The sequence below is a fragment of the Protomyctophum parallelum genome (assembly GCF_964188405.1).
Source record: "Protomyctophum parallelum genome assembly, chromosome: 7".
Taxonomy (NCBI): domain Eukaryota; kingdom Metazoa; phylum Chordata; class Actinopteri; order Myctophiformes; family Myctophidae; genus Protomyctophum; species Protomyctophum parallelum.
Window position 1 is genome coordinate 13,853,400 of NC_139705.1, and position 14,013 is coordinate 13,867,412.

Here is a 14,013-nt window from a genome sequence, read left to right on the forward strand (position 1 = left end):
CACCAAGGCTTTCCGAAGGCTGCCCAGTCAGGAAATTGCGCGTAATTGTGGATTTTATTTGGAACAAACGGTCACCTGAGTTTCAAAGTCAGATACAGTTATTGCTGCCTATGAAGACAAAAATAATATAGTTTATCAGCTTTAATTTCATAGTGTTCCAGTTCCAATATTATCTGCAGTTTTTTTGTTTTGTTTCATCATCAACTCCAATTTTACTTATTTATCCTGTCTCCAGTTCTATCTAAAAGTTGGACCTGTTACTGAACAAATAACATAAAGCTAGATAACACTTATTTTCACACTTTAACAGCTGCACAAGGCAAGCCTCAGTAATTTGTAGTTGCAGATTGCTCTATTTTAAAATTCATAGTATAATCATTTCCCTATCTAGCAGTCCAAGAAAGCAAAAGTGAGATGACTCAGGGAGCCCTCTCTCCAACCTATGAATTCATTAGGCCAGAGGTTCTCAAACTTGTTTTATTTTAAGTACCACCAGTTTGATATGCAGATAAGTCTGCAACTCGAGTGTACAAATGGAACCATTTGAACGTCCTTGGATTTAGCAATCTGTAAGGTCCATTAAGGTCCTGTAAGGTTCCTATTAGGCCTACTATCAATAATTTAGCAGGGGACCCCCAGACCTCACTTTGAGAACAACTGCATTAGGTGTCCAGCGAGCCTCACTGCTATAATTCCAGAATCTTTGGACACGCTGTTAAATTAATGTCCATTGTTTATGCACATTCATTCTAAACAGTTAACTGTATGGCAGCCATCATGGACGGCATTTTGAAAATTATGCCTTTCCAGATGTTATTTTGTCCTACATTTTTTTAGTATTTTATTTGGCACACCAAATAGTAACAGAATCCATTGAAAAATCCCTTTTATCAATTATTTTCTTTTTTTAAATATATTTATTTTATCCCGCGATTTTTGTAACCCATTTTTCACCCGTGTGTCAATTATCCGTGTCCAAGTTGCTCCTTTACACCTGACAGGGGGGAGTTTCCCTGGTTGGACGTAGCACGTGGAAGGAACACATTATTCCAACCAGTTCCTTTCCCCTCCATCAGGCGCACCGGCTGGCCAGGGGGAGGCAATTATTTGGGTTTTCAACCATACTTATCTAATATTGGAGTCACTGCAAACAGACCACTAGGGGGCATGCCCAACTCGTTTGCACAGGTTTTTAAAAACCTTATACCTAACACCATACCAAAAACCATAAAGTTGTCTACGTTCGGTATGGACCGTAACCATTCTTCCACTACATTCTACCTAACATCTACAACACGAGTTCCCTAAATGGCTTGTAAGCACAGCTTTGGAGGAGACAACATTGTACAATACAACAACAGAGTCTAGAGAGAACTTAGGGGAAATGCAGATCAACCCTACCTCCACTATATGCATTTTGTAATGAGGGGTTGGTGGATTGATGGGTTGTTGCTTGTTTTATGGCTAAGTTTAATGGGTTAACTGTGACACTTGACTACCTACCTACAAATAAACTGCACAGTAAAGTCCTCTGATGAGAGTTACACATGGATGCATTAACACTGAGGATTATTGGAAAAGTATGAGAAAACATGCAGAAATATCTTCTTTTTCATTCTTGCATTTCATATTTACACATTTCAAAGCATAATTTGTAAGAAACATGGTCACACCGTGAAAGTGACAGGATTTCCAATAGCACAAATATTATTGCATCATTGGCTTCTTTTGTTTGTTGACCGTTTCAGCTAGGCAGTCAGAGTTAAAAGGTTTTTTTTTTTTAATTCTAACAGCAAAGCAGTGTTTGGGAAATCATTCCGGCTATAATGCTAAAGTAAAATCAAAGAAACCATAAAAAAAATAAGAAAAACAACAGATAAAACAATAATGCAATCTCCTCTTCTTACTGAAGTAATTGGTTTGGCCATGTCAGTTGTTGTTCATAATCCACCATGAGGCTGAAAGAAAGATCACCACAGTTCAGGATCATTGTTTTAAGTTCTGTGCTCAAGGCAAACTAATGAATATGGACAGAACAACAACAAAACATGCATAATTCCTCCTAAAAGATTAGCCACTAGTTGCCAAAAGGCATTATAAATAGACATTGCATTGTACCGGTATATACAATTATTTGGGGGCCCACTTGCAATACCCTCACGGCCCACAGGCCAGAAGGAGCGAGTTGGCGGCGTCGCCACTGCCGGAATATGCACTCGCTCTCTCTCCCACAGGTTGAGAAGAAGTTCTGACCAACAGCCCTGCTTGCAGTTTGCCACCTTACCTGGGAGCAGCATGGTGGAGACGGCCTCAGCCTCTTCCAGGGAGTCGATAATGCAGCGCTGGAAGGTCTTGCTGATTGACGACTGTAGGTAACTGATAGTAGAAGAGAGAGAAAAGCAATGGAGCAAATGAGCCTGTCCGAGCTCAACGACGGCAACGAAAACCAATACCAAACAACACCTCAAGAGAAAAAGACTCTGCTGTGTGCGAGCCAAGTCAATTTGTGGTTGGGAGATTAAAGGCTACTGATGGTGTTTGTGACTCATTTGAAAAGATGCCTGGAAAGAGGATCTATGTCTACTTTAATGCACAATATTCAATGTTTTAGCCATTATAAAGTGTGTGTGTGTGTGTGTGTGTGTGTGTGTGTGTGTGTGTGTGTGTGTGTGTGTGTGTGTGTGTGTGTGTGTGTGTGTGTGTGTGTGTGCATGCGTGCGTGCGTGCGTGTTCTTTTTTCAATCTTTTCTTTTTTTAATGTTAACCACATATAAATAGTGTTTTGGAAATAATATTTTATACTGAGAATTACAGTACTGTACCTCATCCAGGACAGACGGTCTTGCCAAAACTCGTACATAATGAAGCAAGATCTGTCTGGCAGGTTTTGCACTGAGACACTGGGTGGGAGGAAGTGAGGGAGAGAGAGAGGTAGAGAGAGAGAGAGAGAGGTAGAGGGAAAGAGAGAAAGAGAGAGATGGAGCAAAATGAGAGTCGGGCAGACAGATACAGAGACAATGTGTGTGAGAGAGTCAGAACAAGCAAAGGAGGAGGGAGAAACAACAAGAAAGACAAAGACAAAGCAGTAGAGATAATGGAAATTAGTGAGAGGGAAAGAATGACAATCCCTCAAAATTTGGCTGGACTGGAGTCATTTAAAGTGGCCAACATCAGCGGTGAGATTAGAGTACGTGCCAGCACCCAGATGTAAACAGAGAGGTTTACATACTGTAGATTGTTGGGCTGGCTGCTTGTGGCGTCTTCATAGATCTTGAGTGCCTGTTGGACCTCGTCCATATCGCTCTCCTTCACAGACAGTTGTCTCTGGACCAGAAGGATGTTCTGGACAGAGTGGACATAAAATTAACCAAACCCATGATGAATGACATTGTATTGAAATGATCTTAAGTGATAGTTTGAATGTTCTAATGCAAGCCAATGTGGGGAAATGTGTACATCATATCAAAAAACACACAAACGTGTAATAATATACAAATTAAACCTGACCAATCAGCAAATAGCTGTATTGGTAAAATGATACCATATGAGCTGTCACAGCAATACACTGTAAGATTCCAAGAATTATAAAAAGATGATGTGACATATTTGAGTGTTCATTTGTAATATTTTCACTCATAGAGCGGATACAGTTATACTGACTTAAATTAACACTGGGGACATCACTGAGTAGGACATTATCTATATTTTTGCTAAAAGTGGACTCACCGATTTATATGTGCCCGCTAATGTGTCTTCTTTGAGAGGTTCAAGATGAGGACTCTGCAAATGGAAGCATAAATATTTCAGTCATGTCATGATGGGCAGAACGAGCCCCTTCCACGTCGCTGCCTGGCTGAGCCATGAATCTATGCCGAGCCATGAATCTATGCAAGCATAAGGCCTCTAGTTACTGCCTGTCACAAAGCGTTGGGTCTCGCAAGAAGGAGATCTCTAACTGTATATGCATGAGCCCAGGAACAGCCTTAGTTGACACTGCTCTGAAATGTTGTGTTCTGGTCTCTGTATGGTGAAGATAAGGACAGTTGAGGGGGTTTGCTACTTGTCACTCAATGCTAGTGTAGTGTATTCCCAATCTGATAATGTCCAGCCACACTGAAATCTCAAATGAACATTTAAAAAGGGCTCTATACATGGTCTTCTCCTTTTTTTTTAAACTTGTACAGTAGATCTGCTAATTTTCGATCAATCTTCTTCTCCCCACAGTAGACGCCAGGGTTCAAGTGGTTAAATAGTGCATGTCTCTGCTGCTACTAATACTGTAATCATGCCAATACGTGTTTAATGCTGCCTGATTATGGTAATGTCAGCAGGCAGGTTCCATTCACTGTGTAGCTCAGTAGGAAAACCACAATACAACCAGCTAATAAATACAATCCTACTCATACAGTATGAAAAGTATGGAAAAATAGGTAGAACATAATTTATGTTCTGAGTGGCCAAAATTCAACATATAAATATTGCACAAATGGTGGCGCGTTGCAGAAACAAGCACGGCTATAAAAGAGATTTTAACCTTTGAGCCATGCAAGACTTTGAAATAAAAGTGGCCACTGTACAATGCAAAATAATAGTTTTAATGCCTTCAAACAGCTATATTTTATATTACAACTTTTTTGTTTTGGTAAACAAACAAACAATTGGCTTAAAATCTTACAGACGACTTTAACGCGTTGAGTACAAGAACTCTTCCTCAGGCAGCAATTCCAGGCAGCAATTCCCCCTCACTTTGTCATGCCATGAAATCACCTCATGGAGGAGTCACATCTCTTGTCACATCTCTTGTCATTGAGCTAAATGTAAAATCCTTTACAGGTTTGTACACTCTTGAGTTACAAATGGATAAATAAAGGCTGATTTTAAGAACCAGTAAAGCCTTTTATAGCAATACTCACACTGTCTACCCAAGCCCCATACAAACCTCACACTCCAGTTTGTCTATGAGCTGCTGCAGCCGGTTCATCTGGGAGCTCCAGTGATTGTCTGATTCCACACTGACCCCTGAACCAGGAAGCACAACATAAGAGTCAAACAACGTCCGTTATAATCCCCAAGATGTTATGGTTGGAGTCAAATGGAATAAGGCTGCAACAAGCGATACTTTTATTAAAAAAAATATTTTTTGATTAAAATAATCAATGCGATATATGACAATGCTCAATTGAATCTACTAGTCCTTACCCGTTGTGAGATATTTGCCCCCTAAATAATCATTAATGTGTCAAATCGAAAAAAGGGCTTCGTTACGCCGGAGCGATTGGTGCAGGCAGTAAGGAGTTACGGCACTGTTTCTGACAGACACACATTCGGTTAATTATAGTATGATTAGTCTGATTAACAACTTTATACTTCGTACAACTATGTTGCAGAATCGGTTTCAGTTGCACACTAAAAGTGGAAAAGAGCAGTTGAATTGTGCACCTGTAGTGAGCATGCCAGAGTAGGGGTCCGTGGGAGACAGACACATATTCTTCTGGATGCGTCGGCCAGGGCGCTTGGCGGCCCTCTGGACGGGCAGGTCCTCTGGCTTCCTCAGCATTCTCTTCCCCGTGCAGCTCTGCTCGTCCACAGCCTCCATGGCACAGTCCAGCGACGACTGGAGGGACTGGAGCTGGGTGGAGGTCTCCTTCAGCAGGAAGCGTGTCACAAACTGGCCCAGAACCGAGGAGCCCTGATACTCCTGGATGGCAGAGTTGGAGAAGAACTAATAATGTAAAGAACAGATAATAGAACCAAGTGTGTGACAAACAAGTGGTGTTTAAAAAGGTAACAAGACTACTCGCCCCGTTTCTGTTTTCCTCCCAGAATTTTCCCCAGTGAGGGGTGGGAGAGGCTGGACAGCAGACGGCTGGACTTTGAATTTCTGTAACTATAAACTTTCATGACAGCAGAACAGCCTAAGTACAAATATAATTTATGAAAAGCTACTACAGTGAAGTCTGTTCACAGAAGTTGTTGTAGGATATGTGGGGATTATCTGACGAGGTACCATTTGAGGGGGCAAAACCTTACATATACTAAATAATACTAAATTGTTTATAGGTTCAATATACCGGTAAGTCAAATAATATAGCCTTTCCACAGGAGTATCTTTTTATATTTTTCCAAAAAGAATACAAACAGCCAATAGCATATTACAAAGTTATCCCCCTCACTGGGGAAAATTCCGGGAGGAAAAACGGGCAAGCACCGGGGCGAGTAGTCCAGTATTCGATTAAAAACAAAGTCATATGTTTTTTGTGAATTTATCCCATTGTTCTATCCTTCATTTTGGTTGTATGAAGTAGTCACGTTCGTAGTTACAGCACTCATCTCGCTAATATGTGTGCATACTTTATTTTCCCAAACAATAATTAGTACTTTGTCTTGTAGCTTTTCCTTTTTTGCGTTTTCCAACCATTAGACAGAATCAAATGTTTTATGGTCCTGTATTCTATAAGATATGGGAGAGGTTCTTTGACTTCATTAAGCAAGGTGATATTGAAGAGGCTTTGGATGTATGGTTAATTGGAGTAGTCAGCTGTAGGGTGGGGGTAAAGAACTGTGATGGGGACATATGTGCATTTGTTTGTTTAACTGTATGTAATGTGTTTTTTTTTCTTTCTTTTTTCTCCCATTGCTTAGTATTTATGGACATATCCTGATTCTTTGAAGATTTTGTTTTGTGTTTATCCTGCCATATGGGTGTGGGGGGGGGGGGGGATATGTGAATAATTGCTTTGAAAATACCATGTTGTAAAGAAAAACTAATAAACACATGTTAAATAAATAAATAAAAATAAATAAATAAAGAGTCCAGGCTTTACTGTAAGTAGGAAAAAGAATATTTCATGCGTTTTCATCTATGGAGAAATTAATGGGATTTCTATCTGTGGGACCTGCGCCAGTGAAAAACATGGAAGCAACTATTTCTCTATAGGGAAGCTAGGGTTCAAGTGGTTAATAGAGGCACCAAAATGTCCAAGATGATTCAGTATTGATCGAAATGGAAAGAGATGACGTTAATACATTCTGTATGTATGGAATTGCTCTGATGAAATGTATCCTCCTGATATAATGGATCAGTAACGCTGAGCGGTTTGGCTGCTGTGTTCTGATGGGGTCTCTCTCTATACAACTTTGCTCTTGTGTGAGCACTAAGCAGAGAAGATATGGTGTTCATCCTTGTGAACCCCAGTTCTGCTCGTCTTTACTTCCCCCTGGAGTTCTATGTTATCTTTTTTAATCAAAGGACATATATTCTGGTCTGGTCCTGTCTAAGATGAACAAATTCTTCTGCCGATCTATCCCCACAACGGGTCAATTTCGACGTTCTCAGAGTTATATTAACGTTCCAGATTTTAGTGTGCAATACTGTGCATGAGCTTTGAATGTGGTATGAAACAGAGTTCATGTACATGCCACATGGAGGACTGATCCTTCACCCTACAGCCATAAAGAGTAGTGCTGATAACCTCTGAACGCTCCTTAACATTGCCTTTTATAATCCGTTGCAGCGATTACAGACGGCTGATCTGAGTTTGAGTTGACTCGCCTTTTCAGAAAGAGAGACTTTTGACTTTAGTAGCAAATGAAAATTGCATGAGACAACGGCAGGGAAGAGTGGGGAGAGGGCGTAATCAAAGAAGTGGAGAAAGGCAGCCAGACAGACAGACACTTGACACCAAAGAGGGATGTTGAGACTGTGATGAAAGACACAGGACTACTGGGGGTGGCTTGAAAGGACCAAGAAAGAGAAATAAAGAGCAGAAAAGAGACGATAGGAGCTGATAAGCATCTGTGTGTGTCAGGGGTGCAGTGTGTGTAGAGGACATGTGGTGTCTGGCCGTTCAGAGAGCATCGTTTATTGTCATATTACACAGTGTTCATCTAAGTCAGAGAAACAAATTTAAGTAGATGTACCTGTAAAGGTCCACATTTGGATTTGTTTTGGAATATTTATTTGAGGCCATTGTTATGCTTTATTGCAGATGGGTTGGTGTAAAAAGACAGGAAACTGAGGACATACGGAGAGGGCCCACAGAGAGGAGAGACGATACAGGGGTCCGAGTGTGGAGCATTATTAGCCTGGTTAACCACTCCCCCTTGACAACATTTCATTCCTTTCTGTTTCAAGGGGGAGTAGTTAACCAAGCTAGAGCATTATGTTCTGTACCACCATACTGTATGTGTTCCAACTCAACACATTTTCTCTTTTTCTCTAATTCAAGATAGCCTACCCTATAATCACTTTTTATATAAATTATTCTACACTGTACTTTTTTGTTGCATTCAAACATCATTTTATGTATTTCTTTTGCACTCTCTTAATAGTCTTGATGTCTTTGAAAGGACTTTGAATTGAATGTGCTAGCCAAATACATTGCCTATCATAATGCTCTACTGCACTCACCGAGGAGATAGAAAGCTCACTCTGTCACTCTTTCCAACTGTACCCCTCTTTATCACTCTAACACTTGATGGTTTGACACGTAAACTATGGTATGCATGTATGTATGTATGTCATAAATAATGTGTAGGTAGGCTAGATTCAAGAAAACTATGCACAAGACACATTCTACTCTACCTCGGTATACGCTTACAAACATCATACTGAGTTCCTGCCAGCGATGAACACGAATGGAATGGGAAAAAACACAACCTCATGTCAATATGCATTCACACTGAAGTCTGTCCTCCTGAAACAGTGAAATAACTGTTTACCACTCGTCGTGCAACATGGCTGAGGTGAAATCGATGGAGAGCGAGCCTTGCTATTGATTACATCTCAGTGGCCGTTCTTTCAACGCTGACTTCGACGCCTTGCTTATCGCGTCCTCATTATACGGCCCTCCTCACTGAGGATGCACAGTCATGTCATGAGCAACCTAGTTAATCCACTCTACATGATCCCGTTGGCATCTGTGTCACTCCGCTCCATGGGGCTTAAAGAACAGGACTTCCAACACTCTAATTGGCACGTTTCATCATTTCTCAGATAAGATAACCAGATATATGATTATCTGGATATAATTAGATAATCATTTTAGTTTCTGTTCATTATTCGTTTCGTAAATCATTTCATGCATTCTTCTATTAGTTAATAAACGTTGTTAAACTTCATTTGGTGGTCCTTGATCGTGAACTATTATTTTCTTAGTGATCATTCTATGTCTCTCTAATGAGCACAAACTTCGTAACCTTTATCATTTGCTAAATATTGCTTATTCGCATTAGAGTTCATTTCTGTACTGAGCGTCGCAGTCCCACCCCCTTTCATGACAACACCAGACCCAGGAAATGATTCCCTATGCATTTTTCCCATAGACATTTCAAAAAGTATTTATTTAAAGACGGTTACGCCGCGGACAAAGCCAACTCGAGTTGCGACAACTAATGACAGCAAACACAATATTTTGGACCAAACAAATAATTACAAAGAAAGAAAACCTGCCGTTTCTCTCTTCTTTGTAATTATTATTAATAATTACAAGCTTATAATAATTATAAGCTTCACTTATCATTGTTTGTATTGTGTTTTGTGTATTGATTTAAGCTTGTAAATATGAATTAATTCATGTAGGGGTGTTTGTACTCATTGTTTGGTAACCCCATACTCTCCTATATTATGTTTATTAAGTAGGTATTTGTTTATTTGTCTTTTTGTTCTTTGTTTTGGTCAGGGGTTTATGTTAGGGGTTATTTTCATTGGTTTAGGACGGTGTTCAAGTCCCTGAAGTTACAAATGGGTGTGTACTGTAGCGTTAGTCCGACTTCCCAATAATGCGATATTACTAACCCTACCCCAAACCCAAATATATATAACCATAACCATAACCGCACGTGGAAGCCACGGGTGAGTCTTAACCGGCCATGTATGTCGGACTAACCAAACTTACACATGCCCTGAATTTGAATTAATCTGTCGTCCTCCATGTTATGTTAACCTCCCTAGACAGGGGGTTGTAACATAATGGAATTATAAAAGGTACAGCATTTTCGTTTTAAATAATTAATTGATTTTTCATCATTGACTAAATTCGTAAGTTCCCCTTAAGAACTATTTTATTACTGTGTTGTGTACAAGAGTGTTGTGCAAAAACATATCGTCTATTTTCTCCATTTGATTAACTGTTGCACCCCTGCCATGAACAGAAGATTGTCACTTGAATGCTATTTGTTTGTACTGTGGAGTGTCAAGATGAAGTCACAAATTAGCCCAGAGGCAAGTTTCAATTTAGCTATTTCCCCACCATTGACTTCATTAGCTGGATTAACGCATCTAGTTCTCACTGCAACACTTTGCCTCTCAGTCACTGCATTATTCAGACTAGCATGTGAATATGGGAGAATGGGAGATGAAGGCCTACAAAGACACGTTGGTATGTCAGTCAGTGACAGGTAATGAGAGCATTAAAGGCCACTGATTCCACTCTGAAGGCAATCAAATATACTGTACTGTGAACAGGAATGTAAACAGGGACATTATATATACAGTATTATCGTCATCGTTGGTCAGAAACCTTGTATCTGAAGAATTGAATTGCTTGATGGATTGTTTTTGGACAGCTCTGATATGATGTGTGGTTATTACAGCCCTTGCCACCCTTGAATTGTGATGCTTCTAAGTCTGCTATTTCATGCATTTTCTTTACCTCTTTTCAGGTCAAGAGAAAATAGAACAATACAACTGCACTAGAAAGAAAGCCCAAAATGGAATGCCCTTACAAAATATATATTTTTAAATCTTTCTCTCTTGGCATTTTATACATGACACTTTTATCTCTTGCATAATAAGCATATGCTTTCATTCCGAGGTTTATTTTCTCCAAAAAAGTACAATTAATTACAGAGTGACCATGAATTTGATTTACCAAAAGAAAGGAAGCTTGACAACAGGTATGCAAGGTATGTTGATGTATAATATACTGCTGATACTAAGTCTGATAGTCTTATACTGATACTAACTCCCACACCAGCACCTCATACTTTTTAACCTTATTTAAATTTCTTTCTTGTTCTTTTTCTTTCATTACAATCCAGTATTATGTTATGTACATTACATACAGTATATTGATTTGCTGCTGTTGTATGTGCCAAAGAAACATTTCGCTGCTTGTATCTGTATGAAGAGTGAAATAAAAACCCTGTAGCAACTCATAATGTAATAGCAACTCATAATGTAATAAGGGCTCAAAAAGGCTCATAATGTAATAAGTTAAATGTAATAAAAACTCATAATGTAATAATCAGCGCATAATGTAATAAAATCATGAGCGCATAACGTAATAACAGATTTTTCAAAAAAGACGTGTTACATTATGAGTTGCCTTAATAGGCAGCTCATAATGTAATAAAAGTTCATAATGTAATAATGGCCCATATTGGTGAGAAAAGTCTTACACTGTCATTGTTATTACCTCTGTTGACAAATGTAGACTTTCATATGGCCCATATAGTCTTACACTGTCATTGTTATTACTTCTGTTGACAAATGTAGACTTTCTTATGGCCCATATAGTCTTACACTGTCATTGTTATTACCTCTGTTGACAAATGTAGACTTTCATATGGCCCATATAGTCTTACACTGTCATTGTTATTACCTCTGTTGACAAATGTAGACTTTCATATGGCCCATATAGTCTTACACTGTCATTGTTATTACCTCTGTTGACAAATGTAGACTTTCATATGGCCCATATAGTCTTACACTGTCATTGTTATTACCTCTGTTGACAAATATAGACTTCCATATGGCCCATATAGTCTTACACTGTTATTGTTATTACCTCTGTTGGCAAATGTAGACTTTCATATGGCCCATTATAGTCTTACACTGTCATTGTTATTACCTCTGTTGACAAATGTAGACTTTCATATGGCCCATATAGTCTTACACTGTCATTGTTATTACCTCTGTTGACAAATGTAGACTTTCATATCGTCACCTTATTAAACTAATTAAACTAAAAATATGAAGAAAAAAAAGTGCCCTTCTGGGCACAGGTCTCCAGATTTCTTCCTCAGCCTAGTGGGAATATGCGTGCACAGTTTCATCGCAATCGGACGCTGCGTTGAGGAGTTGTGGCGATTTGTACAAAGCGGGCTACTCCTGAAAACTGTAGGAGCCAATCGTGGCCAATCAGGATGGAATATGAGAAATCAAACAAACCTGCCTTGATCACATGACTATGGAGATCATGTGTACCGATTTGCGTGAAATGTGGATAAAATCTGAAGGAGTAATAATAGAAAATGTGTTTTACATATGTCGGCCTCCTGGTGGCGCTATAAAGAGCAGATGTGAAAAATTCCAGGCAAAGGTTTTTCCTTGGCCTCTAGGGAGTTGGCATACAAAGTTATCCACAGATCCGTGCAGTTAGAGGTAAAAACACTTTTCGGCCAGTTATAGCGCCACCTTGAGGCTGAGTTGAAATTGTTGATGTGGCATTTTGTCCTCGGCCTAGTGGGAATGTGGGTGCACAATTTCACGGAAATCACGCGATGTGTTCATGATTTGCAGCATTTTGTTTGAAACTGAGCACTCCTGTGAACTTTGGAAGCCAATCTTAACCAATCAGGATGGAGTGTGAGAAATCTGAAAGACCGGTTTCGTTGAATGGCTCTAGAGAGACTGTGTACCAATTTGCGTGATGTTTGGACAAAATCTGTAGGTGTGCTGTGCAAAAACTTGTTTTGCACAAAGCGGCCTCCTGGTGGCGCTATAACAGGCCGTTCTGGAAAGTTTGGGGCAGAGGTTCATCGTTGGCATCCAGGGAGTGTGTGTGCAAAATTTGGCATCGACCGGGTTAACGGTGGCCGAGATTAGCTGTTCACGGACACACGGACACACACACGGACGGACGGACACACGGACGGACGGAGTGCAAAACATACTCTCCCCACATGCCTTCGGCCTGGTGGAGACAAATATGACTATTGACATACAAATAAAGGTGTATGTCAATCATGTAACATGTAAGGATAAAATGACTTGGGCCAATATCTGAACATGCCATTTTAACTTAGACAATTATAAACGTTATTTAGGCCAAATTACTTCTGCAGTAAGTGACTTAGGCAAAATGTTTTATTCCAATTATTTGTAATGATCCATGGTCTAGGGTCAGCCACAGAGTGTTTAAAATAATATCAGAGAACAAAGACATTTGACACTGAAGGGGAGTGAATGGGAGTGAATTTGGAGTGAATGGGAGTGAATGGGACTGAATGAGAGGTACTGTTACTATGGGACTGAATGGGAGTGAATGGTACTGAATGGGACTGAATGGGAGTGAATGGGAGGTACTGTTACTATGGGACTGATACTATGGGACTGAATGGGAGTGATTGGGACTGAATGGGAGTGAATGGGACTGAATGGGAGGTACTGTTACTATGGGACTGATACTATGGGAGTGAATGGGACTGAATGGGAGTGACAGTCCCATAGTAACAGTACCTCCCATTCACTCCCTCACTCCCATTCACTCCCTTTCACTCTGAATGGGAGTGAATGGGAGTGACAGTCCCATAGTAACAGTACCTACCATTCACTTCCATTCACTCCCTTTCACTCTGAATGGGAGTGAATGGGAGTGACAGTCCCATAGTAACAGTACCTCCCATTCATTCCCATTCAGTCCCATTCACTCCCCCATTCACTCCCATTCACTTTTATTCACTCCCATTCAGTCACATAGTAACAGTACACCCCATTCACTCCCATTCAGTCCCATTCACTCCTATCGTGTCAGTCCCATATAACAGTACCTCCCATTCAGTCACATTCCCTCCCATTCAGTCCCATTCACTCCCATAGTATCAGTCTCATAGTAACAATACCTCCCATTCACTCCAATTCACTCCCATGCACTCCCATAGTATCAGTCCCATAGTAACAGTACCTCCCTTTCACTCCCATTCAGTCCCATTCACTCCCATAGTATCAGTCCCATAGTAACAGTACCTCCCTTTCACTCCCATTCAGTCCCATTCACTCCCATTCTATCA

At 40.1% G+C, this 14,013-nt stretch overlaps 1 protein-coding gene across 1 annotated transcript in view; it reads right to left on the minus strand.

Moving 5' to 3' along the window:
- Positions 1-936: 936 nt before the first annotated feature.
- Positions 937-14,013, minus strand: part of LOC310861551 (N-terminal EF-hand calcium-binding protein 1-like) — a 28,230-nt gene continuing 15,153 nt past the window's right edge. The window contains exons 6-12 of the mRNA XM_083769040.1: positions 5,440-5,698; positions 4,940-5,019; positions 3,727-3,780; positions 3,230-3,342; positions 2,823-2,900; positions 2,285-2,376; positions 937-1,958 (exon numbers count right to left, since the gene is read on the minus strand). Of these exons, the coding sequence (XP_083625166.1) occupies positions 1,930-1,958; positions 2,285-2,376; positions 2,823-2,900; positions 3,230-3,342; positions 3,727-3,780; positions 4,940-5,019; positions 5,440-5,698 (705 nt within the window). The 3' untranslated portion in view covers positions 937-1,929. The remainder of the gene's footprint in view (positions 1,959-2,284; positions 2,377-2,822; positions 2,901-3,229; positions 3,343-3,726; positions 3,781-4,939; positions 5,020-5,439; positions 5,699-14,013) is intronic.